General features: G+C 42.2%; 2 protein-coding genes across 2 annotated transcripts in view; one reads left to right on the forward strand and one right to left on the reverse strand.

The window, feature by feature from the left end:
- LOC118423506 (elongation factor Tu 2-like) overlaps positions 1-6,783 on the reverse strand; it is a 9,495-nt gene extending 2,712 nt beyond the window's left edge. The window contains exons 1-6 of the mRNA XM_035831676.1: positions 6,679-6,783; positions 3,775-3,885; positions 2,663-2,700; positions 1,937-2,060; positions 1,174-1,278; positions 319-476 (exon numbers count right to left, since the gene is read on the reverse strand). Coding sequence (XP_035687569.1) covers positions 319-476; positions 1,174-1,278; positions 1,937-2,060; positions 2,663-2,700; positions 3,775-3,847 — 498 coding nt within the window. The 5' untranslated portion in view covers positions 3,848-3,885; positions 6,679-6,783. The remainder of the gene's footprint in view (positions 1-318; positions 477-1,173; positions 1,279-1,936; positions 2,061-2,662; positions 2,701-3,774; positions 3,886-6,678) is intronic.
- Positions 6,784-21,760: 14,977 nt separating this feature from the next.
- LOC118423518 (vesicular glutamate transporter 1-like) lies at positions 21,761-26,049 on the forward strand. The gene is made up of 4 exons (XM_035831698.1): positions 21,761-21,937; positions 22,746-22,861; positions 24,445-24,556; positions 25,804-26,049. The coding sequence occupies exons 1-4, from the start codon at positions 21,767-21,769 to the stop codon at positions 26,011-26,013; spliced, it is 609 nt and encodes a 202-aa protein (XP_035687591.1). The 5' UTR covers positions 21,761-21,766; the 3' UTR covers positions 26,014-26,049.
- The last annotated feature ends 957 nt before the right edge of the window (positions 26,050-27,006 follow it).

A 27,006-nucleotide genomic window follows, 5' to 3' on the forward strand; every position in this document is an offset into this window, starting at 1 on the left:
GGACCGGTTCAATTAGAAAAAAAAAAAGGTTTTGTACCAGTACTCCGTACCGGTACCCAGCCCTAGTTAACATATAATGTGATATCTCATCATATCTGCATCATAACGCAGCAGAAGGAAGAACCGCCCCGTCGTGGTGGCCATGCCCCCGATGAAGCATTTCCCTGCGACCGCTGTGGCCGGGTGTGTCTGTCCCACATAGGACTGACTAGCGTGCATGTGGCCGACGTGGACCAACCCCCTAGCTAGATGATCTCCGTTCGTGAAGTCCAGCCAAGAGAAATATATCCCATCTAAAGCTTAAGTCACTACACCTACCCCAGCTTCAAACTTGGTGTGAGCAGTCATGCTTCCAGGCTTGGCCAACACCTGCCCACGTACCACCTCATCCGGCTTCGTATCTCTCAGCAGGACACCTACGCGCCCCCCGGCACTATCCTCGCCTTCATCCAATACTTTTCCATCGATCTCCAGGCCTGCAAACGATGATAAAGTTGCGTTGATTTAGGTTAGACATCAAGGTAACAAGATATGACAAAAAGCAGTTACTCAAGAAAGTGGATACGGGTTTGGAAACGACTAGGCAGTCAGTGACACACACCAACAAGATCTCTTCATTGTCACTGACGAAAACTAGTGGATGCTAGTTGAAACGTCTGGCCGTTTCCAAGACCATATCCAATTGCTTGATTAACTGCTTTTTGGCAGATGATAAAGTTGTTTTTAGTTGCTTAAACCATTGTTTATTCATCACAGCCCAAATCGGCCTGCACGTCGCTTTTCATTGAGGTAATGAGGGAAGAGGCAGGGGTCAGACAAAGTATATAATAGAGGTACAGTTTACACCATTTAGAGTCCTGATAAGTCATATGTACAAGGCCATATACATGTACATACTTCTACACACACATTACAAAATGTATTATAGTTATAACTGCTACACGATTCGAGTCTATTCATTTCCCTTACTTTAAGAGTTACTTAAAGGAAGTCAGAGTTGATGTAAGAAGAAGAATAACACACCAGCAAAACTATATCTTTTTCCTTCGGGAAAAAAATGTCGGTTCAGCGGTCTTCTTCAGTCCAGATGCTGTTCTCAGTTGAATCATTTTAGTTCTATGACATCAAGCACTCTTTGCTATTGTAGTGTTTAATAAGGGCAGTTTTACCAACCTGTGCAAGTCGTAGTAGTTGTTTCCTTTATTCCAACTATCGAAACTTCGTCTCCAACTTTGATGACCCCGCTTCTAATCTTGCCCCTTGCCACTGTTCCGCGACCTGCAAAACAAAAATGCAGACGTCACAGTTGCGTTGCGCAATAGATTGCACAAAATGGGTCAATTTAACGACTAAAGTGCCACCTAAAATGATGTGGCTAGAATGGGCAATGACACCAAGCATGCACAAAGCCTACAACATCTCCTACTTTCTTAATCTATGTGATTGATATCGGAGCTTTTGGGAAAGCTCTATTTTTGCAGTTCATTGCACAACTTGAAGGCCACACCGACTGATTTTATGGATGACATCCTCTGGCCTGGAGACACCAGAACTAATGCGCGAGAGCGAAAAGAAGAAAATCCAGCAAAAAATAAAAAGTGCTGCTAACATCTGGATCATTTTTTCCCAGGCTTAGCTGGTCTTATGTTCACCTCCAGTATGACTGTAAGAGGTAGTCGTCGCCATTTCAATCATGTTTATATTTCTATTCTTGGTTAAAGATGAAACAAGGGCGCACATCGCGCAGTGTCCCCATTCCCTGATCATGTACCCCTTGCCTTTGCCTGGAGAGCATGACATTTTCATTGACCAGGGATGATATGGTTTGACATGTGGCCAATGTCTTCTTTTAGGAAAACAGGCGAAAATCAATGTGCACGTGGATGTCATCCATGAAATTAGTCAGTGTAGCCTAATAGTCAACATTCACACTTACCTTCAATGGTGGCTACTTCCTCGATTGGCATGTTGAAGGGCTGATCTTCCGGATCCCCCTTAGGGAGCAGGTCTAGAGACTTCGCTAGCAAAAAGAGCTTTGACTGCCATCCCCCCGACATACCCTTAAGTACAAGGAGACAAGGGTATTCATATTGTTCCAACAACAATGCCATTTTCAAATCAACACGCACTGTGCTTATAAGTCCTTTCCACGCGCTCTCTCTGCGACCTGAAATTTGACAGATTACTCAACGAATTGTACAGAAAAGAAACCATTTTTTTTACACTTTGTGTGTTTTGTTGTCCTCTCAGTCACACTTTTACATGCTATGATATACCCCAGTATGAAATCAAAGGTTACACATATCCTATTTAGGTCGCAGTTAGAGCGCATCGCGATCGCCGTCTAGTGGAAATGGTACCTATGATATGAACATGGGAGTTGCCATGCGAACAAGTGTCTCATGCAAAATACCATCACCGAGACGCAATAATGAGTCATGACAATACATGTACAAGGTGATAATGATCAAGAGAAAATGTTCAAAGTAGGGAAAAATCAACAAATAAAGGCAAATTAAAGGTTGATGAGTTAATATGAAAATTATATTAAACACTAATTGTACTCTCGAAAATCCATTAACTTGTAGAGGGTGATGGACGTACGCGCGACGGACAAAAAGAACGCTATGTTATAAAAATTAAGATCTAAAGGATAACTTACCCTCAGTGCACTCCTTGCCTCCCTCGCCTTTACTGCATCTGATAAGGGCGATGTCGCAGCAGTTTAGTAGTGTCAATGTGCGTGTAACTCTTAGCCAATTCACATTTCTAAGATTTAGAGGGCAGAGTGTTTGTAAATGAGAACACTGACTGTAAGAAATATCACTGACACATTATTTTCAAGTGCCTTTGGTCATGGGCAAATCTAGAAATAGCGAAGGGAACGAAAATTGTGACATCTTTTGTTCAACCACACTTTGCTCTTTACATGATAAGATTTGCTATTGAAACACATGTCTTCCTCACAAAAGTGGCACTTATCTAATTGATTCATGTCATTTCCAATATGTATTTACGACCCCTAACTACAATAATAAGATACATTAGGGCCCGTATAGCACGTGCACGAAAAGTAGCCACAGACACAGACAGTAAACTGTCCCTGCTTCAAACTTTACTAAACATGTCAGCACTTACACACAGTACAACACTGACTTGAGCTGATCATTACTGATTATTACTAGAACTGATACTAATATCCTGCATTGCATTGCACCAGGGCTTGCATAAAATTCACAGAGATAAAACCAACATGCATATACATGCATTACAGACTGTGAAAGACTCTGCAACAACGTCTGGATAAATAAATGAGACAAGGTATTTTAATGTGAAGACTAAAAACGAGTAACTCACCCAAAGACTTTAGTATGTAAACTATAGTTCAAACTAGATCTAAGTGTTATAACATACTGTAAACTATCCATTTTTATGAAAGAAAAAAGTCCTGAATGTAAAAAATAACTTGTTGTTTTTGTAACCATCTACATGTATCATAATTATTCCATGACAATTGTGGCAATCATGTGGCGTATAGTGGTTATACATAATAGCCTGTATATGTACATGAGAGAAATGCTTGTGTAGATGAAGATTCTTTGATGTGCAATACCTATTGTGCCTAAGAAATGTATACTCTTACTCATGCGATAGTGGACACTAGTACTTCGAATTACTCCCTGTACAGTAGCTTACTCTGTTTTTGACAAATATACTATTTGTTTCACGATTAAAGCTTTGAAAAAAAAATAAAAGAAATAAAAAAAAACTCACCCAAAGACTTTCCTTCAGAGGCCAAAACGACCGCCAGGATCACAGCAATCTCCACGATGTGACGAATGGCCATGATGATCCGCACTGCACTTCACTGACTTTGAGGAAGAACTAAAAAGAGATACCATGGTAAGGTTTCGGTTTCAATTGCACTGATCTGGCTCCGAAGCCTCAGATTTGTCCCGGTGGACTGCTGGATACCGGAGGGGGGGACCTCAGTGTACCCCACGGATAGGTCCTGGCGTCTTTTTGTTACCGGTTCTCGGAATGATTTTAAGTTCTCCACTATCCCCCCCCCCCCCCCCTTTTAGAAATCTAATAAATTGTGACTTCGTCGAAAAATATGCTAAAGGGATGATATGAAATCTTTTTGGTGAAATAATGAAATGTGAATAACATGTAATTGTAAAATAGTACCTAAATAATAGAGGGAAATTGTCGCAGACAACTATACAATGAGCAAATAGGGCGAGGGCATGTCAGGATGTCAAAAAGATTGAGGTTGGACTTTATCCGTATCACATGTCATGCTTCACATTTCCCTAACATTTCAATTTGTCCCTTTCACATATTTTTCATGTATAACCTTTAAAATTTGCAACTCCAACTGGCCCCATTTTTGTGGCCACTTTCTCACTCTTTGAGTTTGACCAACTCTCCTAGTCAGCTACCTGAACAACAAAACAGCCCTTTAGCTCTAGGGCGTTGATTTTGGTCATCCAGTAAGAATATCGCGAGCAACACTCCAAAATCTGACCCGTATGTCGGAATCCGGAACACAATGATAGCTCTATTAGTGCGACCCATATAGAAATCATGGAGCCTTATTCTTCCGATTTCCACATAAAATGTACCTCAGGATAGCCACATTTGGTTTGAAACACGGATTGATAAAAAAGCGATGGCGAGTTTTATGGAAAGTAGCCAAAAAATAGCATTGTTTTAAGAGTTTTTGCCTTCGTTCGGGATCCGTATCAAAATATATAAATATGCGTTCGGGAAGCGTATTGAAATATATGGCCTACTATCAGGGTCGTTATTCGACTTATGGAATGCCCTTTTGCTGGAGGGAACCGCGTAGCAAGGTGTCACGAGGTGCGCGCATGATCACCCCTGTCGTGGGGACATGTCGCCCTGCTGTTGGTATGATATGTAGAGGTGTTAGTCTCCAAGCAGATCTTGCGTGGCATAAGATCGTATCATAAGCTGGGGAAGGAGTTTAGCCGGCGGAGGAGTAAATTGGCCATGCGAAGATCTGCCGCAGAACGGAAAAACTCCAAGGCATTGGGAGGGGCGATCTTTCGTTCTGCGGCAGATCCTCGCGTGGCCAATTTACTCCTCAGCTGGCACCAGTAATTTTTCGCAAACCACTCGTTCTCATTGAAATGTCGAAAATGGCATTTTTTGGGTCGAAAAATAAATCGGCTTTATTTTTAGTGAAAACTACCTGGTTGTTTGGGAAAATTCCTCTTTTAACCGTAGCCAAAAAATGGCAACTTATTATTTTCGGTCCCATTGGTAATACAATACAGGTCAGGTAACAAACGTTACCGGTAACGTTTGTTACAACAGTAAACTTTACCATGTTTTCTTCTAAAAGACTTACCTTATTGACTACATCATTTAGGTATAAGTGGATGTCACAATGGACGTTTGAAAAGTGGGCAGCTTTTTTTACACCAGGTCAGATAGAAAGCTTAGACAGCATCGAACAATGGTAACGCTTGTTACAGTCATTTCTGTACAACATTTTGTTAAGCAAGGTGGGATACACATAACAGTCAACAACCCTTTCTTGTTTCTTTAGGAAGCGAGAAAAAATTTACAGCATCACAAAAATTGGCATTTCTAGTCTTATACGTGGATAATAAAACCGTGGCAACCATCGTACTCGTGGTGGTAACGTTTGTTACAGAATCTGGCGACAGGCATAAACCACCTCACACAGCCTCCAAGTTCAGTGATAGGAGCGATCTGACGTGATCGGTCAGAGGGCCTGGTCAGCTGGTTTTACCTACCGAACAATCATTCTGGGAAATTAATTGTTACATTTTTGGCTACTATTTGAATTCTTCGTTTCTTCTCAGGCGACAGCCATTTTTTAGGGTGTGAAATCCGACCCGTGGCTATAATAACCGTCTAAGCCATCAACCAATACGAATGTTGTTGTGCATCTTTTGTAAAACATTACAGGGGTTTTGGAAAAATGAAGGAACCAGTGATGTTGTCTATAGTTTTCTCCATATCAAGCCGTAAAGTCAGGCGACAGCATTTCGACATTTAAATGAGAACGAGCCAAACATCATGTCTTTGTCCTGACTGCTTGACTCACTATAGCTACTTGGCACTCAGTACCCTGCATGCGACAACGCCCCCTTTTCTGTCTTTCAAAACAAAAATTTCCCTCCAATCTTTATGTACCATTTTGCAATGTGTTATTCACATTTCATAATTTAACAAAACATTTCATATTATCCCTTTCACATATTTATGATGAAGTCACATTTCGTTACGTCCTCAAAAGTTCCCCCATCAAATTCACATAAAGGTCATATTTACATTACGCCCCTGCCAGTGTTACATCATACTCTGTGTGTTCAGCCATTTGTTCAATCTTCCTGACCGCTTAGATGTCATAATTTAAAGATTTTAGCCAAACCTTTTTTTCTTTCTCGTGCCCACACAAGTTTTGGGGTTCCCAGAGGATGTAATCAAATCAACATGGCGTAAGTTTCTACACCGTATGTGTATTGCTAAATTATTCAACCTATTTATTCACCAACCCCCGGCGTCGAGTAGAGCTTATGAATATTCTCCATTAATTCCTACCCTGTCCATCCTCGCAACAACAACAACAACTACTACTACTATTATTACTACTACTACATATGAATGAAAACCTACTTCAGTTCTAACTTGTTCGAGACGATCGTCAGGTGTCGACACTCAGAGTGGACCAATGTTTCTGAAGCGTCCTTGTTCTTAATCTGGTTTTCAAGGGGTCAGAAAATAAGGCGGTTCTTCCAGTCAGCCCCCTGAACTACAAAAGGGTCCATTAGCTCTAGGGCCTTTATGTGCATAACAATATGGTTCAATTTTTGGGGTTAACCAAAAAACACTCCCTTATTACATAGGCTTTGCAACAGTAACTACAAAAATACAATTGCTTGTTACACCCCACATGACTGACTAGTTTCAAGCAAAACAATTTATTGAAGACATTTTAGGGAACCATTGGGCTGTTAAAATCAGATACGCGCCTAGCCCAGAACAAGCACAATAGCACAGACTACTACAGACCAATCAGCAGCAGTTCTCTAGAAGGGCCGATTAATGTGGGAATTAGAGCGTCGCATCCTTCTGCCCCGCCCAAATGACGGATGCAGCCAGTGACATAAACATTTACTTTTCATCCTTCTTTCCTTCATTTCATTGCCTGTTAATTCTATTCATGCTGCCCTCATTTGTCATTCAGGTTGATCCCAGTAACTGTAAGTAGAGAAGACTCAGGCTGCTCAGGCATGTATTCGCTAGTTGGGTCTTACTTTTTGGAGTATATGAAAGAAGTTGATAATTTTCAGCCAATGGTTTTGCCATGTCTCTACATACCAATGTGTTCCCTAACATTGAAACAGAGTAACACAAGTCCCACGGTGTCGTCTGTCTCGTGACCAGAATCTATAGGTTCAGATATTGTTCTGAACCGAATGTTGTAATTCAATGACCTAAAATCATCGTTGCCAATTTGTACTATACTTGAAATGGGAATACAATGATTCCTTCACCAACCTGAGCAAATTTTCTGTTTCCTTCAAAAACAACTAGAGTACGTCTAATTCCTACATCTCCAAATTTGATGGTCCCATGTTTAATCGTGATATTTATGACCATATAAGTTAAAACTATAATGGCTGTCACTTTCACGATTCCAGCATTTGAACTTGAACAAGTCAGTTATGGAAGAAAATTTTACCATACCGTTTTTTATCGGACATACCGTAAGGACTCATCCGGGCTGAGTACACAGGGTTTCGCTACGCGACCCTGTAATTAAGCAGAATTATGGTAATGAATCAACCGAGGAGGTAACATTTTGGTGATCATTATTATAAGGACAATTATAATACCATGTGATGATTACCGAAAACTCTGCATGCGATTTCAGAAATTAATTATGATTAACGGAAACTATCCTCACTTTTAAGTTACAACAAGAATAAACACATAGGGTTAACCTAGTTCAACTTTCATGTTCTATTGGCTTTTGTTCTTTTATAGTTATGCTAAACTTTCTTCCAACACAAAGGTATATAATTCGTTCATTGCGTCACTGTTTTGTTCTTTTCTCCGATTTTTTTTAAATTCAGATATTGCGTAATACGTAAACTGAGTATGACCTAAAAGACGAAAAAATACACAAAAAAGGAAGAAAATTCGTTCTTTAACCCCCCCCCCCCCAGAGTATCTTTCGAACCCCACAGTGACGCAAGTGCAGTGAGAGTCGCAAATTAAGGTCGCAAATATTTTTTTTGTGTGGAACGGACTACAATGGATGCTCGGACGGGTGTTCTCCTGATATCATATAATCAATAATTCAGTGAGTCATAGGATAGAATGAACAACGAACGAACATCAATAATACAGGAGCACGACTTTACAATCAAACTCATTTAATCACCACACCAGGCGTTTTGTTTTGCCAAAGAAGATGTTTCTTAGCTCACAGATTCAGGCACATTTGAATGCTAGAGCTCGTTATGTATTCGGCTGTATCAAAGGTTTTATACCTTCGAATGACAAAGATTTAGGAAAGGCTTATTATGTGTTGAAGAAACTTAATGCAATACAATACTGTATTAAACAACGCAACACAATACAACTCATAAAGTAAAGTGTGTTAAGCTGCTGACAGCACGTCGAACGACTGCTCGCCGGACGGTTCAACTTACCGTCACCGGGTCTATCATCTTCAATTTCGCCGTCAGGACAGTCCTGACGTCCGTCCCCGAGCTGACGTGACGGCAGACAGGTGACGTTGTTACGGCAGGTAAAGAAACACTGCTTTGGTACACCTGTCATGGAATTTGCACAATACAGAATGGTAACAAGGCACTTTCTCCTACGTAGGGACATCTAACAGCGCCAGCAAACCGCCTCTGTACTCTGCTATTTCAACCGTCATCATCAGTTCCTGGCACAACCTATCTGTCAGCCAATCAGAAAATAGGCCTTTCAGTTTTCAAAAATGATCTCGAATATACAAGGGCAAGTTCATTAGTATTCATAAGCAGGGCGGTTAGGAACTGAGATAGCAGAGTGCAGACAAGAGGCGGTTTGCTGGCGCCGTCGGATGTCTCTGCGAAGGAGAATGACAAGGCAAAGCGATAGCAATCATAATAGGGATTACTTATAGATAACATTTCTTGTGATATCTTGCAAAGCCGGTAGAACGGCCCTTAGGCGTAACACACCAGCTTCGCAGCAAAGTGGTTTGAAGTTGTTATTGTGGTCTGCTGTTTAAACAGTGATACTAAGTTCTTTTGAGTCCCTTGCATCACAAGTTGTTCCTACTTACTTATATATATGATATTTGACTTCATCGTGATCATTTACAATGCAATATGAAAAAGTTTTCGTTTTCGTTATTTTGTATTACTCATTGTTAACGACTTTAATAGGAAGGTTTATTTATGCTAGTTGATCTTTGATACTCTGATAATTTTTCCAATGTTTTTTTTTACCTATTCTATGTCGGCGCTGTGTATATCCTGGATAAATAGATAAACCTATACTGAAACGAAATATCATACAGTCAAACCTGCCCATGACGACCACCCAGGGGACCGGGTAAAAGCGGTCGATTTGGTCAGGTGGTCGGTTAGAAGAGTATCGACTCACAGCATGCATAGTTTTAATGGTTTCCGTTGTTTAATGGCAAATAGCAAACACACGCACATCCATCCGTCGCCATCATTATTTTTGAACATAGCATCGTAGTGGTAGTCAAAATCCGACGCAAACTGGCCGAATTCGGCACAAAATTGCGCTAGTTATCATTGAAAATCGATGACACCTCAAGATTTCAAAATGAAGAGGTCGTTATGGGCAGGGATTTGGTCCCAATTTTTGGCGGTCGGGTTGGCCAGGTGGTCGTTGTGAAGAGGTCGCTTAATGTTTACGTAAATGGGGAAATTTTCGGGACCTAGAAAAAGCGGTCGTAATGGCCAGATGGTCTCTAAGAAGAGGTGGTCGATTGGGCAGGTTTGACTGTATTTACATTACCTATCCTTCTTTTAGTCACCAGTCCAGCACATACCTTGCACACACCCTTCTTCGTCCATCCCGTCAACACAGTCATCTAGCTCATCTAGCTGGAATTAAAAGATAGAGAGAAGTTATAATAAAGAGCATTCGACTGCACTGGAGTGTCGTGACTCTTGAATCGAAAGAACCTGATCGTAACAATGGTGTTGTAGGCAGGATTCGTTGTGCTGTTCTTTGCTAGCACGTTCAACTCTTACTGTGTTACTCTGTGTCCCACTCTTCAGGACACGAGGCCGGGGGTGCTAATGAAAAAGGGGCTTCCAGTCCCCTTACCAAACTGCAGCGAACCCACTTTGACGTTCACAGCTGAAGAGTTCCATATCCTTCCCAATGGCAGTATCCACCTGGTGAGTTCTAACGTGTCCTGCCCAGCTGAGCAGGTGGCCATTCTGAACACCACAGCATCGATCTGCGGGGAGTGTATACTGAGTTGGGACTCACACCAGAGCTGGTCAACTGTAACCGGTCTTGTGATAGCCTCTGTCGTCGCGGTGTTTGGTTTCGTGGCCCACACTGTCAGGTCTGGCCAGTGGAAAAAGGTCGGAGAAAAGCTGAAGGTTCATATGCTGATATGCATGGCACTTGCTGAAGTCATGTTTGTGTCCCGTCCTGTGTTTGTCCCTCACAGATTGGCCTGTACAGCGTATGCAATCATTCTGCACTATCTCCTGTTGACGGCCTTCACGTCAATGAACGCACTATAGCTATAGATCTCTTTCTTACATTCAGTGATGGCTTAGTAATAGAAAGAGTGAAACTGTACAAGTACCTCTTGTATACCTGGCTGATGCCGGTGCCTGTAGTTGTAGTGACAGTGATTGTGGAATTCTGTACTTTTGTCCCGGTGGGTTACGGAGAGCGCTGTTGGATCGCCAATCCGACTGCGAGTCCGCTGGCGTTTTTTGTTCCTGTCCTCTGTGCCCTTATTGTCAATACTGTGTTGGTCACATTTGTCTTGCGGGCCATACGGAAGTCATTTCAGATAGCTAACGCTGCACTGTCGCGCTCACAGAGTAGCAAGGCCTGGGTCTACATACGCATCTCCTTTCTGATGGGGTTTACCTGGATTATCGGCTTCATCTACCCTTACGTCCAGAGCAGAGTTATGGAACTCATCTTTATAGCGCTGAACGCTTCTCAGGGTCTTCTGCTGACGGTGATGATGACGATGACTGGGGAGGTGGTGAAGATATGGAGGTCTGCGATCAAGGCACGCTTTGGTTTTGGTAATCAGACCGATAGACCGACTACCACTGCTGGCAACCAGCAGCAGACCACTACAAGTGGAACTCAGGAGACGGCGGGTAGGGCCGTCTCTACTACAGAAATACCCATGACTGTCGTCAATGTGGGGGAGAACAGAGCACCGGGTGAGTCGCATCAGGACAGGAACAAATCGCCACAATGGGGACTGAGCCAGGTGAAGTCGGCTCTGCTGTAGACATAACCATGGCAACTGTCGTCGATATGGAGGAGACCACCAGGGCACGTCTTCAACCTGGTGAGTCGCATCAGGACAGTGAACGAATCACCACAAGGGGAACTGAGGCAGGTGAAAACGTTTCTGCTGCAGACAAACCCATGACAACTGTCGTCAATGTAGAGGAGAACAGGGCATGTCTTCAACCTGGTGAGTCGCATCAGGACAGTAATTAGTGGAGCAACCGCCACAAGGGGAACTGGAGCAGGTGAAGTCGGCTATGCTACAGACATACCCATGACAACTGTCGTCGATATAGAGTAGGCCAGGGCACGTCTTCAACCTGGTGAGTCGCATCAGGACAGTAATTAGTGGAGCAACCGCCACAAGGGGAACTGAGGCAGGTGATGAAGTCGGCTATGCTACAGACATACCCATGACAACTGTCGTCGATATAGAGGAGGCCAGGGCACGTCTTCAACCTGGTGAGTCGCATCAGGACAGTAATTAGTGGAGCAACCGCCACAAGGGGAACTGGAGCAGGTGAAGTCGGCTATGCTACAGACATACCCATGACAACTGTCGTCGATATAGAGTAGGCCAGGGCACGTCTTCAACCTGGTGAGTCGCATCAGGACAGTAATTAGTGGAGCAACCGCCACAAGGGGAACTGGAGCAGGTGAAGTCGGCTATGCTACAGACATACCCATGACAACTGTCGTCGATATAGAGTAGGCCAGGGCACGTCTTCAACCTGGTGAGTCGCATCAGGACAGTAATTAGTGGAGCAACCGCCACAAGGGGAACTGGAGCAGGTGAAGTCGGCTATGCTACAGACATACCCATGACAACTGTCGTCGATATAGAGTAGGCCAGGGCACGTCTTCAACCTGGTGACTCGCATCAGGACAGTAATTAGTGGAGCAACCGCCACAAGGGGAACTGAGGCAGGTGATGAAGTCGGCTATGCTACAGACATACCCATGACAACTGTCGTCGATATAGAGTAGGCCAGGGCACGTCTTCAACCTGGTGAGTCGCATCAGGACAGTAATTAGTGGAGCAACCGCCACAAGGGGAACTGAGGCAGGTGATGAAGTCGGCTATGCTACAGACATACCCATGACAACTGTCGTCGATATAGAGTAGGCCAGGGCACGTCTTCAACCTGGTGAGTCGCATCAGGACAGTAATTAGTGGAGCAACCGCCACAAGGGGAACTGAGGCAGGTGATGAAGTCGGCTATGCTACAGACATACCCATGACAACTGTCGTCGATATAGAGTAGGCCAGGGCACGTCTTCAACCTGGTGAGTCGCATCAGGACAGTAATTAGTGGAGCAACCGCCACAAGGGGAACTGAGGCAGGTGATGAAGTCGGCTATGCTACAGACATACCCATGACAACTGTCGTCGATATAGAGTAGGCCAGGGCACGTCTTCAACCTGGTGAGTCGCATCAGGACAGTAATTAGTGGAGCAACCGCCACAAGGGGAACTGAGGCAGGTGATGAAGTCGGCTATGCTACAGACATACCCATGACAACTGTCGTCGATATAGAGTAGGCCAGGGCACGTCTTCAACCTGGTGAGTCGCATCAGGACAGTAATTAGTGGAGCAACCGCCACAAGGGGAACTGAGGCAGGTGATGAAGTCGGCTATGCTACAGACATACCCATGACAACTGTCGTCGATATAGAGGAGGCCAGGGCACGTCTTCAACCTGGTGAGTCGCCACAGGATAGTTTGTTTGTTTGTTTGTTTATTAGGAATCTCCATTAGTTACATTGAACTATTCTTCCTGGAGTCCTCTACACACAATCGAATAAAATACATAACAACAAATTATAGAGATAATGTTGATCAGACAACTAGCATAAATCAATCATTAACATTCTTAACTTATCATATTATGCAATACATTAACTTACTCATAACGTCAATCAATCAATTCATCATTATCCTCATTCAAAGCCGAAGTGTCATCAATTGTGTGACAGGGACTTTAAGACATATATTTCAGACATTTTGACTAACTGTTACAGTTTTCTATACATATTGTTCGCAATTAACTTTGGATTTGAATTTTCGAATAACGTTTTCTACAATATGTGCCTATTATATGGAAGAAAAGACAACTTTTACCAAGTGTATTGAATTTGCTGACATCAATTTCATCTCTGCTTCTTTTTAGATTGTTGTGTCAGCTGTGACTACTGATGCCGGATGGTGAGACATCACCAGTGATACTTACCTGAGTCATCTTCTGCTTGCAGCCACAATCTATTATTTACAAGATGAACGCTCGTGCACCTGTTGTATCTAGAAAGTCGCCCAAATCTTATTCTGGGTTACCCCTCCAACAATTTAACTCATTTTAAATCATTATCCTTAAATTAACTTATCACCCGGTTACAGCGCAAAGCAGTGCCTATGTGCTCTCAACATTGGTTGAGATTTAGACTACAAATTCTAAAAGAACGTTAATTTGTTCAAGAAAGTGACTGTGTATCTGAATAAGCCATATGAGCCTGTTTACAGCTATGTTGAGTTCAGTGCTTGAGATAAAATTTCTTGTCAACTTTGCGCGGTACTGAAGCAACCAATCCGAGGCGGATCCGGATTCTGCCGTACCGTAAGTAGTTGGCATGAAAATTGTGACTCTGACTTTTTATAACAATGATTCACAGTTCTGGATAGACAGCGCTCAGGAACACTTACTAGACCAGATACACAGGTGTGCATAGCTAACGCTCAGGAACACATACTAGACCAGCTTGATGAAAAATCTCCAAGACACCTTGATTTCGGGATGAATGGAGTTTAACGGGGTCGGTGTTTACCTGAATACGAAGCGCCAGCTATGCATTGTGAACAGAAATGAACTCAATGTATCTTTGTGACAATGAATACCTTCGCGGTTCATATGGGTTAGCAATATGACACAGAAAATATATGTTCACTTATATGACCGACCCCTCTTAGGGAGGTGCGCGTCAAGAGAACGGTCATGAAACTCGAATTAACATGACGTTATATGTTTTTTTAACAATTAGCGCTAACCAAAACAATAAACGCCAGCGCTTGTGGAAGGTCGCCAAGGAGGCTAGAAAAGAAGTTTGCTAAGAAGAATGTTAGTGGGCCGAGAGTTTCAATTACAGGTGTGGTGCACTGACATTTCAATGGCGTTTGTGTGTGTGTGTGTGTGTGTGTGTGTGTGTGTGTGTGTGTGTGTGTGTGTGTGTGTGTGTGCGTGTGCGCGCGTTTGGAGTTCACCACAAAGGACAGGTGAGTTTGTTTACCTATTACACGTCTAGCACAAAGAGTAGATATGTTTTCGCGTGGATATTATGTATTTAGCACCAGAGTGTTTTAAAGAGTTTTAAGCATGTGAAAGCAAGTGCCGTTTCAGGGGGAAGTTACCACTGAGAATTACTAACACGTGCACAACACGTCCGGAACACGAGGTATCAAAACTGAAGTTCCACAACACTACCTTAAAAACCGTCCGGGGACCCGTTATAGAACTTGAGCTTTGTTTTCCTTACCTTAACCCACCTCAATACTATCGGTATCCATAATGTCTTTTCGAATTAACTTAAAGTCAAACTCAAACACACGCACAAATACAGAGAGAGAGAAAGAGGACACACACACACACACACACACACACTCAAAGGGAGAGAGAGAGGAGACGCGCGCGCAAACACACAAGAACACACACGTATGCACAAACACACATGGACTTCAATGTTTCTAAAGAGAATGCGGTCAGAGAGTTAAAAACTATAGGCTTTCTCCTATCTAGGAAAACACTTTTCCTATCTTTTCATAACATTTCTATCACTACAGCACGCATTTGTAATTTTCTTGTAGTGTTTTACTTTTATATAATTAGTAGCTCACAATACGAGGTGCGGTACTTGAAAATAGTACTTAACTTTGCAAAAATTGGTTGCGTATAAATAATACTGTGAATGAGCAGTGTTTTGACCTCTGCTTGGAGAATACCATTTGTAAGTTAAGCCACACCTTGTCTACGTATACATAATAGCTCACTCGGTGGTTTTATTCGGTGGTTATAGCAAATGACAGGGCATTATGACACCATATACACCTCGGTGCGGGTCATTAACCCTTAAGTAATCGACGGAAAATAGGTGTGAAATATTCTTCCCTGCCCCTCGCGTCCACCAGTTTACTCTACATATGAAAGAACCGACTTCATGGGCGTTGTCCTCGCTAGAAATCTAGTTCATGGCATTCAGAACTGAGACCCCCCTCCCACCCCACGTCTGAATAGAACCGGGTGGCATGGTACTGGCCAAACTGGTTCCTTCCGTACACTGACCCCATTTCCTTTTCTTTACCTGAGTTGTCTAAAGATTTGAAAAGCAACATTTAAGTCAATTCAATGAATCCCAACCTGATTAAGGTAGACTATTCCGAACGTGTTTTTTTTCTTCAGATTTTGAAACAATTTTTTTCGGGGATATTTTCTTGGTAATCGTGAAATCTTGGCAGGTTGTTGTTTTCTTGAGCTTGATTTATAGAAAGACGTTTTGTCTGGGACCCCGGTGACCTTTTTTTTGGGCACAGAAGGGAAATATAGTGGATAGCATCTACGAGCCGATTGATTCGTATAGATTTTTAAAAGTGTAAGCTTTGTCTATGAAAGCAGGGTTGTAGCTAGCCTGACGTCATTTTCAGTCCCCTTGATTTTGAATGGGAATCCTATCGAGCACCAAAGGCATGACGTGAGGTATGATGTACATTTCTAGGGGGTCTGGGTCCCAGAAAATTTTTAAATCAAGACCCCCTTAAACACTATTTCCTGCATTTTGAGGTGCAAATTTTGCTTGTAGACTAAGCTGTTCAATGGCATCTGTTTTGTTGAAGAAGAACACATGGGTTTCAGTTTTTTTTATATCTTTACATATCAATTTTTGTCTGTCCCAGGGGATGGAATGGGGAAAACTTTTTTCAGTCCCCAGCTACAAAATTCCTTCAAAGGACTGAAGGACAGGTGCTGGCTACAACCCTGTATGAAAGCCACAATTCGTTCTTCACGAGAATCCATTTGTATACATTATTATACCCAGTGTGAAAGGGGTCTAGGAGTAAACGTAAATACATGCGTTTCTACATATTGTGATTTCCGTCAACCCTACGAGATAGTGGAATGATCGGCAGCTTTCACTTGTAACAAGTGTCCTGGTTTCGGCTGTGAGTGTTATTTGTGGAATGGTAGTGTAGAATTAGTCAGGAATACTCATGATAGACAATTGACATATTAGCAAGTTCGCATTTGAGGTGACGTTTTCATTATTGTTATGAAGTTTGATTTTTGTAATGATAGCTTCCACTCTTCGTTTGGACAGGATTGCATGAGTCGCTGGTATATGCTGGAACTATGAGGTGTCCCTAAGAAGACAAGAGTGAGTCCAAATTTTTGATATCTCGCAGTCTCGCAGGCATGCATATTTATTAGATTGGAAATGTTTTTATACAGAATTCCATCACCTCATAACTTTGCCAAATAATATTTGCTATCGCGACTGATACAAGTATCGAATTTCCGCACCTGAAACTATTTAGATACCCTTGTTTTCAGTCTGAATTTTTCTTACAACGTTTCCTATTGGACATCTGAAATTGTCTTCATTCATAGTTACAGTGTAAAAGACCTTTTTTTCCCAGATCCAGTGTCACTGACGAAAATTGGTGGATTCCAGTTGAAACCGTTTCCAAAAATCATATCCAATTGCTTGAATAACTGCTTTTTGGCATATCTTTTTTCCTGGATGTCTAACCTACATCGTCATACCCTATTCTTTACCTAAATGTAGTGAACAAGTAACTTTATCAATGATTAGACAGTCTTTAGGTGCTTTAGTTTAAGCTAACATGATTTTGTAATACAGCTAGAGTTTAACTTGGCATACCTTAGCCAAATAGCATTAACCATGGAAGTAATAAATATCTGTCATTGATCATGTCTTATTTTCTCATAAATCAATCAAATGAGGTCTTCATTTTCAAAATTTAAGTATACCCTATTATCAAGCGCTGCGAAAAAATCAATTCTGCAAATCTGCTCCTCTCTTTCATAATCTGTTAATTGTCTGACATTGCCAGACTCAAGAAATGGCTTAAATCTGGGTCACCAAATGTGTCTGTGTTAAGCCTAAAGATTGGTGTGTTGACGCTTGCAAAATTGTAACATGCGCTACATGCGGGTCTATGTTGTAAAGTGATTCACTCATTTTTTTTGTAGTTCGCAGTAGCGTAAAAAACCGGGGTCCAAAGGTTTTAGGTTTTCTAGGTCTCATCAAGACCTAACCATATACTGAATATCAATACAATCTACTAGCATCCAGGTCTTCTCTATCCCTCCAAAGTTACAAACACACACGTGACACAAATACAAATGTTACTAAACAAAATATTCGAGGTAATCTTAAAGCGAAAGGCGAAAAATTCAAAGTGCATGGGACTCGAAGTTCTTGGCGGAGGCGTCACCACGAAGATATACAGTCAAACCTGCCCAAGCGATCACCTCTTCTCAGCGACCTCCTGACCATTACGACCACTTTTTCTAGGCCCCGAATATTTCCCAATTGACGTTAGCATTAAGCGAGCTTTACTCAACGACCACCTGGTCAAAGCGACCGCGACCGCCCAAAATTGGGACCACACAGGACAAAATCCCTGGCCATAACGACCGAGTCATTTTCAAATCTTGAGGTGATTTTCAATGATACGTAGCGCAATTTTGTACCGAAATCGGCCAGTTTGCGTCGGATTTTGACTGCCATTACGATGTTATGTTCAAAATAAAGATGGTGGTAGATGCCCGAAAATGGGTCAATGGGGCATACTATTGTAATAAGGGAGGAAATTTCGTTGTATGAAAATCTGAATTTAGTTTCAACAGAAGTTTTTTTTCTAGATTAAAATCTTTATTATTATAAAGTGAACGAATAGCCAAATACATTTCTAAGAAAGATCTGTACCTCATACCAAAAGATCTGTGTGAGTGTTTTTTTTTTCCAACAAATTACTGATCATTCACCCGTGGGTAAGTACGCTATCCGGACATACCGGGCATCGCTGCAGGCATAGAATTCGCAAGGTACAGTAGTTTCAGTGAATGGGACGTACAGATACGGCGATCACAGTTTTTTTTTTGCCTGCGTGTGCGTCTTGTATTTGACACTAAACACCTCGCTCACTTTCTTCTTTGCGTGCGTGTGCTTGCTATTTGCCATTAAACACAACAGAAACAATGTATACTATGCATCGGGCATGTTGTGAGTCGATACTTTTCTCAGCGACCACCTGTCCAAATCGATTGCTTTTGCCCGGTTTCATTTGGGCTAATTATATTTCAGCCATACTACAGGTAGCCAAACAGTTAGCCTCGGGTTATCTGGAAGAGTCCATTAATGCATGGGGGACTTTTTTTCTAAACCCGATGGACTGATTTTCTTATGCAAGATACAAAATAACTTTATTGGAGTTCGCAGTGTTGCCACTGAATCAAAACAAATCCATATTCATATCAAGAACATTTTAGATCTGACCTAAACGTTTAAAACATTGGGGCAGAAATTAACACCCATAAAGCCTCTGGGCCAGATCAAGTTCATGCCCATGTCCTGAAGGAACTCAGTTCAGTCCTCAGTCCCATCCTCCAGGTCATATTCCAGAGAAGCCTAGACACTGGCATTGTGCCCGAGACTTGGAAGGAGGCTAACATAGCCCCAGTGTACAAGAAAGGTGACCGCTCTAAGCCAGAAAACTATCGCCCAATCTCACTCACATCCATCTGCAGTAAGATAATGGAACACATCATTGCTAGCACCATGATGACACACTTTCAGGCTAACAACATATTGTATGACCTCCAACATGGTTTCAGCCATGGCAAGTCCTGTGAGACCCAGTTGATCTCACTCACTGATGACTTGGCCGTCAACAGAAACAACGGAATCCAGACAGACCTCGTTTTTATGGACTTCGCTAAGGCGTTTGATAAAGTCCCGCACCGTAGACTGCTACACAAACTACAGTACTACGGTGTCAGAGGGAACACCCTTGTCTGGATACAGAATTTCCTGCTGGGCCGGTCCCAAACGGTTGTGCTTGATGGAGAGCGTTCGGACCCTATGCCAGTGACCTCGGGCGTTCCCCAGGGTACAATGCTGGGGCCCATCCTCTTCTTAGCATACATAAACGATCTCCCAGAACACGCTGCAAATGCAAAGGTGAGACTTTTCGCCGATGATTGCATTCTGCAGATGCCCATCCATGACAGCTCTGATTGTAATAAGCTACAGGAAGACATAGACAACATCTGCCTCTGGGAACAAAGGTGGCTGATGGAGTTCAATCCATCTAAGTGTGAGGTTATGACCATACCATCGTCCAAAACACCCATCACCCACACATACAGCCTTCACAACCATCCACTAAACAAGGTAAGTACCACCAAATACCTTGGGGTCACCATCTCTTCCAACCTCACATGGGGCAGCCACGTCGACGCCATAACATCAAAGGCCAACAAAACACTGGGCATGCTCAGACGCTGCCTGCGGGTTGCCAGCACTGCGGCAAAGGAGAGGGCCTACAAGGCCCTGGTAAGACCCCACCTGGAGTTTGCCTGCAGTGTGTGGGATCCGCACACCCAAGATCAGGTGAGGAAGGTCGAGATGGTCCAGCGACGAGCGGCCCGGTATGTAACAAACAACTACCAACGAGACTCATGCTCTGTCACTGCTTTAATCAATCAACTGGGCTGGCAGTCCTTGCAATCCAGAAGGAAGAACGCCAGACTCATTACCATGTACAAAATCATCCATAACAACATCTCTGTCCCACATGCATCCAAACTGGTCCTGGCGACTCGATGCTCCCGCCGCACCAACCACGCTTTCAAGCTGCAGACCATCGCGAGCAAATCCAACTTCTATAGGCTCTCGTTCTTCCCTCGTACCATCCAGGAGTGGAATGAACTTGAGCCTGGTGTGGCGGAGGCGGGGTCTCTCTCCCAGTTCAAAACCGAACTGGGGAGGGCCCTGCTGCATTGAGTCGCCCCTACACGTCTTTGTATATATGTAAATAACACTAACTCACCGCACTCACTTGTCTTGTCCCTTGCACCCATCAGTTGTTTATGTTCCTTTTGTGTTTTGCCTTTATTTTCCCTGTGTTTTAAGGCACTATCACCCGTAACTAACAAACATGCGCACTGCTATTAATCCCCGTCAAGGGGGCTGAGCAGTACAAAAAGAAGAAGAAGAAGCTAAAATCGGTATGTATCGTACAAAAGCATCAAATCACTGAACATATTGATTAGAGGTGTCAGTTATAGAATACAGGACTTTACATACGGATTGGAGTTAGCTTACTGGCAGTACAGTTTGTGGTTATTGTGAGTCTCCCTGCCTGTGATCTGTACCCTAGATGGGGGTAGCCAGTCGATCCCAAAACTCAGATTCCTTGAAAGATGAAGCTTAAGGCACAGTTGTTCACGTCTTGTAGCATGTTAAGTCAGTCCAAGATGTTCCAGTGCATGCGGGTTCCCGATGTAGTCGGCGCCCATCATAGTACGGCACACCTTTTTCTGTAGCCGTTCTACTTGGTCGGACTGTCGCTTGGCTTGGTTAGGGCTGAGTTCCTGACAGATGGCTGAAATATGCTGTATTTGCTCTCGAGCAAATGTCGGCTGTGTTGTGTTGAGTGGAACCACCCCCACCCCCAAGTGTGTGGAGTGGTAGGACCCAGTGGGGTCAGAAAGAAGGAAAGTAGGTCAGACAGGAGTCTGGAGGGGAGATCCAGAGAGGCCCTCCTTGAGGCAGTGAGGGGTGAGTTAGCCATGTGACGAAGTATGAAGAATAAAATGCACTCATATCTAGATCGTTTGTCTTCTGAACTTGACTGTGTACCGTATAACGGCGCTGTCGGTAGGATCTTTTCTAGTTTTTAAGTTGTTTTATGTTTGAACCCAAGTCTCCGTAACGTTAAGGCTGAAAAGCTGCGATAAACTATAAATAGCCGGGATATGCCCTCCTGTGATATTACCGTAGTCGATTGTAAAACTTACAATGTTACCTTTTCTCAAGCAACTAGAAATTTCATAACCAAATTCCAACTATCGTCCACCTTCTTGAGTAACTGATTAGTACTTTGTTTGCTACACTGATGCCATCTATTTCCATAGGTTGTAGAAAAAAAGGAGTATGGCGGATTTAGACAGTTCTTCGGAGACAATAGCTGCATCCAAGAAGTTGTTGTGTGCTCTTCTCTTTACTGCGATGCTACTTCAGTACGCAGGGAGGACCAGTGTGTCTGTTGTCCTTGTGCAGCTACAGGAGTCAACAGGCAACAACACAAACACCAACGTCTCCAAGGTCAGGTTTGGTAAAGCTAGTCAACCTTTGTATACCTGGTAACGTCTGTTTGTTGTTTTCTAAGATCATGGTTTTCATTGACATTAGATTAAATGGCAGTACAACATTTCAAAAATAAATGCAATACTTCCAATTTTAAACAGTATATTGCCTCGATATCACTCACTCTCTCTCATGGCAGGTCACTTTTTCTGAGAAACCCCTCCCTTGAACTGCTCCAGACTCTTTTGCATCTTGCAGTCTGTGGCCAGGTGGGACCTAGGTGTTTCTGCAGGTTGTCTCTCCAGCTGGTGCAGGGCCTCCCTCTGCGTCTCCTCCATTCTCCTGGAGTCCACTCCGTGACCCGTAGCGTCCACCTGTTGTCCTGTAGCCTCGCTACGTGTCCTGCCCAGTGGTATTTAGCTGTCTCAATATCCCTAAATATCTTATTTCTAAGAACAACGGATATAGGTTAGCCCGCGGATAAAGGTGAGCTAGCGTTAGATTTTTGTTGACATACTGTATTTCCCATTGTTACTAGCAGTTTAATGCTAAGGTAAGAAACTATTTTCTAACATTAACTTAAATAATCTTCGAAATGTTAAAATGATTTTGAATGTATGACATTCTCACTTAATATATCCTGTTTATGGTCAAGTACATGCACGATAATTAATATGCCTGAAGATATCCTAAATGTATTACAAATTTCATTTAAAAAAATTTCTGGTGATAGACTTCAACTCAAACAAACGCCCAAAACATCATAAACCATGTCACGACCAGTTGCATATTATTTTAAGTTATATTTTAAAATATTTTGCAACAGCCTCATGTCGAGTACAGTCAGTTCCAAGTCGGAGTAATACTGAGTTCGGTCTACGCTGGTTTGCTGCCCTCGAGCTTTATTGGAGGTTTCCTGGCCTATCGGTATAGTGCTACAAGGTAAGTTCTTTTGCAAAGTTCTTAAAAACTGCCTATTTTGCCCGGTGTTCGTTGGAGCCCAGACGGACTGAACACAGACTTCCCTTGACAGCTTCCACAGTATTATACCAATTTTCGTCAAAACGTAGGAGGAGGTATAGCAAGCAGTGAGTAACAAAGTCACTGCAAAAGTTATGCCTGGTTTATAACGGGTTTCTGACAGGCATATTTTACCAAATTTACTACTTTCAGTTGAATTATGGGATTTCAAGGTTTTATTGCTAGACCAAACTTTTTTATCTAGATCATTAACATCCTGTGTAATTTTAAATTACATTTCTAATTAAATATTCATAATTCATGCTAATTTGATGACGTCATGGGTCAAAATCCAAATGGCGGACAATGCCATTTTCAACTATAAATACATGTTATTTTTACTCAAATTCCTTCAAAATCTTTTATACTCTTACAAAACACAATCATTTGAACCTTTTTAGTCCACTTCCATTGGTTTTTTGGGTTATATGTGGAAAAAAATCGTATTTCAAAAAATTCAAGCTTGTTGATCCGATGGCGAACAAATGACGTCATTTTCTGACGTCATATAGGCGTCAGTGTCGTCGTCATTGGCAACAAAAGACTTGGCAGACTTAGACACCAATAATGTAACCTTTATAGTCATAGTTTTGTTTAATACCTGTAAGTATACCTGAAATTTCATATTCAGACTATTTTAGCCCAAAATATGACATTTTGACGTCATAATTACGTCATACTACGTCATAATGAAACAACTTTACTAGTACATCATTCCCTCTAAATTTGGTGATCGTAACCCAAGCCGTTTTGAAATTACGAGGGGGGGGGGGGCAAAAGAGCCCCCCGGTCCCAGGTATACCATAAAAGCCCGGTCTAGATAGGGTTAAAACCCATCTTATTTACGGTTGGACAGTTGGACAGTGTGGCTTAAAACAGTTGCTCATTAGGTCACACTGACGTGGATTTATGGATGACTTCCGCTCGCGCATTAATTTTCTCGGTTAAAAAAGAATGGTCACATGTGACCCAATGCTTCCCTTGGCAATCAGAATTCTATGCTTGCCAGAGAACTGCTCTCCAAAAATAGGGAACAAATGGTCTTGTTATCCTCTTTAAACAAGGACGGCAATAGAACATTATTGAAATGGCGCCGATTGTCTAGTACGGTCTTACTATAGGTAAGCACGCATAAGTCTAACCAAGCCTGGAAAAGAATGCGCTGGATGTTTAGTCTTTTGGTTTAGTGGCGTTTTTTGCCCTCGAGGATTGTAAAGTTTCCTTGACTCCAGAGGATTTCATTCCTAAATTTAACTCAGTGTGGCTATACAAGAAAATGTATATAGTTTGGAAACAAACTACCATTTTGATTCAGGAAATGCTGTTTTTGCTATCTTATTACCTGGATTTCTAGTCTTCATTGACGTAGATAAACGTATTTTTTGATTTGTGAATTTTAAAAGGACAACGGAATACGTTTCACTTTGTTTTGATTATAACTTAGCTTTCGTAGGAACATTGCGTTTTTGCATGCGTTGATTTCTAAGAATGCTTTTCATTTTCAGGGTGTTCTTGACGTCGATCGGCATCAGCTCAGTTGTCCACTGTGTCGCCCCTATTATGTTTCAACGCTTTGGGACTGCGGTTACTCAACGTGTTTTGGCAGGTCTGGCAGAGGTAAGAAAAGACCAGGGCATGTATTCAGAACAACTAAGCGGCAAATTTCAGTATTTTCGGACAGGCGCAGATGACCCACTTTCAAAATGATAAGGTACCCTTGGCAAAAGTTCATGTAGAACTGTTTTCTTGGGATATGTTTAGATTTTGGAGGTTCGTGTTATAGGTACGTGTTGGGGCCCCTTGTTGATTTTAGCTCTATTTGTGGTTGCAGTAGGCTTTAGAAGTTGTTTTGGTGTTTTTTACAGGCAGTGAAAAGGGGTGAAAGGGTCACCACCTATGTTTCGATCCCGCATAACAAATGTCCGCCGTAATGTTTCTTTGCCTTTTTTTCTCGTAAAATTACTCTTTATAAGCCGGACAACCATGCCAATGTGAGTTTTTCATGTTCTAAAACACAGGTAGGTGATCTTTGACAGCCTCTTTCTGCCATGATTCCCATTGTTAGAAGAATAGGCAGTCTAAATACCGAAATTTACCCTAAGTGCTTTTGTTAACTAAGTGACGTAGATTCATTTATTACCACCATCTAAACCTAAATGTTGAGAGCTGTTGACAATCAACAACTTGAAGAATAAAGATTTTTGCATACAGGGTAGGTCATGTCTACATAAGCACTAGGGATGCTAGTGTAACCAAAATGAAAACAGATTTGCAGTGGATGTTACTTGAAGACATTAGGATAATGTCCAGAATTTGTATGATGTACAAAATGACCAATAGACTGGTAGACGTACCAACTGATAAGTTTTTAATACCAGCTCATAAAAGCACAAGAAACAGTCATGCCTTCAAATACCAGAGTTACCAATCTTGAATTGATGTGTTCAAAATTTCGTACTTTCCCAGAACTATTATAGAGTGGAATTTGTTATCGCCAAGCACAGTAGGGGCATCTTCTCAGGGTAGTTTTAAAGAACACTTGCAGATAAATGTGCAAAAGTTAGGTGTGACAGGTCGTTCGTTGTAATATATCCAGCTGCTGCCGCGCCGCGTGCCTGCGAAGCTGGTGTGCTACGCCGAACGGCGGTTATACCGGCTATATAGATATAGATACAGATACAGCATTCTCGTTAAACCTGCTTGATCTGGACTTCCTTTGACATATGCGTATGTTTTCTAAGATACTAAGGTTAAATATTGATTGAACTAATAAATAGGCAGGTAGGCAGGCAATAAATTACGATGTCATATTCAATTCAAATGTACTTTATCATGATTGCGGTCATTTTCCTTTCTTGCCAAAGGGACAAGCTGAGCCAGCAGCTTACGGTGTTCTTGGTGAATACATGATACCGAGGCAGAGTGCAAGAGTTGCTCCCTTCGTCTTTTCAGGTCAGACAATTGTTTTGGGTGAACATTGCAGTTTTAGCAGGGTTTGTTGGAGGGCTTCTTTTTTTTCCCTTGAAATCTTTGGTGAGCATTTTAGACATTCTAGCAAGGATGAAGAGGTATGAACTAAACGTGCGTTGTTTACAGCAAGATCAATCTATAACTGCTTACGTTTTGATGGTCGTCTGTCATCTCCGTCAAGTGAGATCGGCTGTCATGTCACCGATCTTGTGCCCTTGGGAAAGGTACTTTACACGACTTTCCTCATTTTACTCGGGTGAAAATAAGTACCTAGCTTCGGCTAGGGCCGTCCCTCGGATAGGAGATCATAGGACGTTAAATGGAGGTCCCGTGTCTGGGAAGAGCCAAACCTCAGGCAGGTTAAAGAACCTCCACACGTGCGATGGTGCGGTGTGAGATGGTTCAAATCCATCCGTCTAGAATTGGTGATTCTCCACAAATCACCTGGACTCCAGGAAGAATAGTGACATATCAGTCACTAATGGAGATTTGTATAACCAAACCAAGCCAATAATGACTGCTTCACTTTGTTATGTAGCTACCTGTCACTACTAACGAAGCTGTCCCGAAAGTAAAGCATTTTGACATACTTATAGATGTTGCATTTCTTACATTTTTTTACATAAATAACATATATAACATTTACGTAAAACTCACTACAAGGAAGGAGCAGTTATAGTGTGATCATCTGTCTCAAGGCGCAACACCAGAATGCCTGGGGGTGGGGGGGTGGTATATCCGATTCTTCCCATAATGCATTAGTGACTCGAGACAGTCTATAGAGATGTTGTGATTTTGACATACCTATATGTTGTGATTTTGTTTTAATTTTTCTAAAATAAATGCAATATTTCGAATATATTCGAATATTTCATAAGCACTATCTGCAGTCCTATATTTAAAAAATGCCCTGTTTATCCAAACAACGGATATATTTGACCTCGTGTGATTGCCTTCTTTTTCGTGGATGTTATGTTATAGAACATTGGGATAACTGTCAAACTTAACACTTTGTTTCACACATTTCAACGTTAATGTGCTGAAAAAAATGTGACATGGTGAATGATGAATGCATTTCTAAGTCTGATTGGTGCGTT

The sequence above is a fragment of the Branchiostoma floridae genome, chromosome 9, assembly GCF_000003815.2.
Source record: "Branchiostoma floridae strain S238N-H82 chromosome 9, Bfl_VNyyK, whole genome shotgun sequence".
Taxonomy (NCBI): Eukaryota; Metazoa; Chordata; class Leptocardii; order Amphioxiformes; family Branchiostomatidae; genus Branchiostoma; species Branchiostoma floridae.

Excerpts from the sequence above, each read along its gene's own strand:
- LOC118423518 (XM_035831698.1), top strand. The coding sequence starts at position 21,767 with ATGGCGGATTTAGACAGTTCTTCGGAGACAATAGCTGCATCCAAGAAG. Across the intron at positions 21,938-22,745 it reads CAAACACCAACGTCTCCAAG|CCTCATGTCGAGTACAGTCA; the intron begins GTCAGGTTTGGT and ends ATTTTGCAACAG. Across the intron at positions 24,557-25,803 it reads TTTTGGCAGGTCTGGCAGAG|GGACAAGCTGAGCCAGCAGC; the intron begins GTAAGAAAAGAC and ends TTCTTGCCAAAG.